Source organism: Pithys albifrons, chromosome 2, assembly GCF_047495875.1.
Source record: "Pithys albifrons albifrons isolate INPA30051 chromosome 2, PitAlb_v1, whole genome shotgun sequence".
NCBI classification, from domain to species: domain Eukaryota; kingdom Metazoa; phylum Chordata; class Aves; order Passeriformes; family Thamnophilidae; genus Pithys; species Pithys albifrons.
The window spans coordinates 105,046,358-105,049,909 of NC_092459.1; the positions used below are offsets into that span (position 1 = coordinate 105,046,358).

General features: G+C 51.7%; 1 protein-coding gene across 2 annotated transcripts; it reads right to left on the bottom strand.

Moving 5' to 3' along the window:
• Window positions 1–1,123: 1,123 nt before the first annotated feature.
• Window positions 1,124–3,085, bottom strand: SMIM26 (small integral membrane protein 26). Of its 2 annotated transcripts, none has more exons than XM_071548070.1 (2): window positions 2,843–3,085; window positions 1,124–1,622 (listed from the first exon to the last, which is right to left on the bottom strand). In XM_071548070.1, the coding sequence occupies exons 1-2, from the start codon at window positions 2,970–2,972 to the stop codon at window positions 1,369–1,371; spliced, it is 384 nt and encodes a 127-aa protein (XP_071404171.1). In that variant the 5' UTR covers window positions 2,973–3,085; the 3' UTR covers window positions 1,124–1,368. The 2 variants fall into 2 exon arrangements, with proteins under 2 accessions (XP_071404171.1, XP_071404172.1); XM_071548071.1 differs by having other exon boundaries at window positions 1,503–1,782; window positions 2,843–3,082.
• Between the last annotated feature and the right edge of the window lie 467 nt (window positions 3,086–3,552).

Below are 3,552 nucleotides of genomic sequence, written 5' to 3' on the forward strand. Positions count from 1 at the left end.
GTGCCTACAGGGTTTTGTGGGGGCACCTACAAAAAGGAGAAAATGCAATTAACCAGAGTGGCACTCTCTGTAGGAATAGCTACAGGGACACGGGGAGGCGCCCATAGAAATTAGTGGCTGGGAGTAGCTCTCTAGAAAAAAAAGAGGTGGTGGCTCTAGGGACCATAGGAGTCCATATGGAAAGGTGGGTCTGTACGTGCATGGGCTGGGTGGGGCTTATGTTATAAAAGTACCTATAAGAATCACAGAATGGGTTGGGTTGGAAGGGACCTTAAAGATCTCCTAGTCCCAACCCCGCTGCTGTGGGGCCTTTCACTAGACCAGGTTGCTCAAGCCCTTATCTGAAACCTTGCCTCGAACACTTCCACAGTTGGAGCATCTACAACATCCCTTGGTAACCTGTTCCAGTGCCTCACAACCTCCACAGTAAAGAATTTCCTCTCAGTATCGAACCTAGATTTCCCCTCTTTCAATTTGTATTCATTCTCCCTTGTCCTACCACTTCAGTTCCTGATAAAGAATCCCTCTCCAGCTTCCCTGTAGGCCCCCTTCAGATGCTAGAAGGATCTGGAACCCAAGGTGTGCAGGCAGAGATGGCTTTTCATGCGGCAAGATGGGAGGCCATAGAGAAAGCTGTGTACAGTAGGGCGAGGGGTGTCCTAAAAATGCTGTAGGGAGAGCCCTGATAGAAACAGGGAGGTGGGGCAGAGGCAGATGGAAGCCCCTACAGAAAGGAAGCTCTGCTGGTGCAGGGTCTTGGGTCTCGTCTCCCCCAAAGGGAGGCCATGTCCACAGGGTCTGGAGAAAGCCTCTGGAAAAAGCAGGGGCTGAGGGTAGAACTCTAGAAGGTGAAGTGGAGGCTGCAGGGAGCAATGAGGGTCAGCAATGAGAGAAACAAGGGAAAGCACCAACAGGAAACAGTGGCCAGGAGCTGGGAAAGGAGCTGGGAAAGGAGGTGATGTTCATAAGGACTAGAGAAAACCCTACAGAATGAACTTAGTTATGGCCACAGAGCTAGGGGACATAGCATGTATGACGATCAGGAAAATCCCTAGAGAGTGGAAAAGGAGAGCTTGGGGCAGAAAATTTAGTAATTTTTTAACTCACAGTAGCATTTCTGCACTTGTAATTCATCTCTTGTAAGCTTTTATTTGAAGGATGAATAAGAAGTCTCGTTTCCGAAACATTAAACTACACTCCTTCCCATTTACTAATTGTTCTTAAAAGTATCCATTTCAGAGCTACTCAATTGAGAAGCCATCCCAGGCACATACTGGATCATCCAGCTACGTCCTTGCACACTAGCTGGGAAATCAACTTCACACCTGGTCAGAGCATTGAACACAGGACATCAGGTTGATTAACACCTCACAGTACACCTGGATGAACCCAGTTCATGTTCAGCAATTCAGATATGCGCACCAAGAGAAGCAGTGATTCCAGCACATAAGAAGGTTTGCAAGTCCTGCAGAGTGGTCTCCAAGACAGAGATGTTGGTTCAGCAATGCAATGGACAATTTTCCAGTGGTAGTCTGGTGCAAGGCACTCGGATGACATTCTCAGAGCTCCAACACAATGTTCTGAGCTTTCATACAGCTCACTTTTCCGAACGAGGGCTGCCACTAGGATTAAAGAATGATACCACACGCCTGAGCAGTCGAGTAATAGGAGGCTGAACATCTTTGTATGTTACTTGTGTTGTCACTTGGAATCCTAAAGGTGTTTCTGTAGTGTATACTTCCTTGCAGGCCACTTGGTTCATCTGAGGATCATTTTCATACTCTAAGGAATAGGGGGAGGGCAAGGAGAGAGACAAAAGAGAGCATAGCAATAAAAATGATTTATTCAATCATCATGGCACAAGAGCAGCCACATGGGCATTCAGTCTTCCCTTTTACTCAATGTCTGCGGACTATATAGCAAAGATCTAATAACTGCAAAAAAGGTGATTTACTAGTGTAGGTTAGATACCTGCCCTGGTACTGGACAAGAATCAGAACTACAGGAGAAGCAATAACAACTGGCTTACAAGTTGCCCACACTAAAGCTAGCTCAAGTAGCCCAACGCAGAGCTGACCAAAGGTTAAAGCATTGTCCAAAGGTCTCTTAAACACTGACAGGCTTGGGGCGTCGACTACCTTTTCAGGAAGTCTGTTCCACTGTCTGACCACCCTCCCGGTAACGACATGCTTCCTAATGTCCAGCCTAATCCTCCCTCAGCACAGCTTTTAGCCACTCCCATAGAGTAAATAAAAGCAGCAGTTTGGCAAGAGTCTAGTCCCTTTTCCTGTGACCTGAGATAAAGCACAAGCTTCTCCCATCAACAAGAGATTTATCTTCCTTCAGGGTTAACCCCTTAGGGCTGCCAGGGGGGCCGGGGGACACCCGGTTCATTCACCCGGCCCAAGCAGAGGCCACGCTCCGGCTGCCACACAGCTCCAAGCGCCTCGAGGGGCGGGCGGGCGTACTTCTGGGGTAGTCCGGCGGGACCATTACCCGGTCGTACCTTCCCTGGCTGAAGATGAGAAATCGGCGCCCTTCCCCGGCACCGATAACAGCGCGGGACCCGACCCCGGACAAGCCCTGCCCCATACAAGCTCCGTCCCCAGTAGCGCGCTTCCTCAGACAACGACCGCGCTCCGGACAAGCCACGCCCACACGAAGCTCCGCCCCGACCGAAACACAACATCCCCCTCCCCCCTCCCCCCCCCGCCCCGGCTTCGCCAAACCCCGCCCCCCGACACTGCCCCCCTGGCCGCATCATGCCCCCACTACCTCCCCCCCGCCCCGCCAAGGTGACCCCTAGCACGGTCCCCCGTCTCGGGGCCGCACCAGTCCGTACCGGCCCCGCCGCCGCTCTCGGCGCCACCGCCGCTGCTCTCGCGGCTGTAGTAGATCATCCCGCCGAGCGCCGTCCATCCGCCCACGGAGTACAACAGCGCCGCCCGCGCGTTCCACAGGGCCGCCCGCATCGCCCCCCAGCAACGCCCGCGCTCATTGGCCGCGCTCCTCCGCCAATAGGGCGGCGCGCACGGCAGGGGAAGAGGCAAGATGGCGGCGGGAGCAGCGGGGAAAGGAGGCGGAGGCGGAGGCGGAGGCGGAGGCGGAGGCGGAGGCGGAGGCGGAGGCGGAGGCGGAGGCGGAGGCGGAGGCGGAGGCGGAGGCGGAGGCGGAGGCGGAGCGGGTCGTTGCAAACAGACCCGAGTTTGTGGGTATCAGTAAGTAGTAACGCTCTTACTTGATTTTATTTTCCTTAATGCACTCTCCTGGTTGATAAAATAGACTTTTTAAGTACACACGACATTAAAAATTAAGCTAAAGACTGTTGAATAAAACGTCCTTCAGTTCTAATTACGGTGTGTGAAAAATGCAAACAGAATATAGACGAAAAGGAATACAAATAAATTAGAAAGAAATAAAAACTCCTCCCGAATATTTATTTCGTATAATATTTGAAAACTCCAGTTCAAAAGAGAGAAAAGGAAATGTAAATAAACTGCTCTATTTCTGTCGTCATCATCATTATCCATGTAATTCATCTGTTCCTGCTCC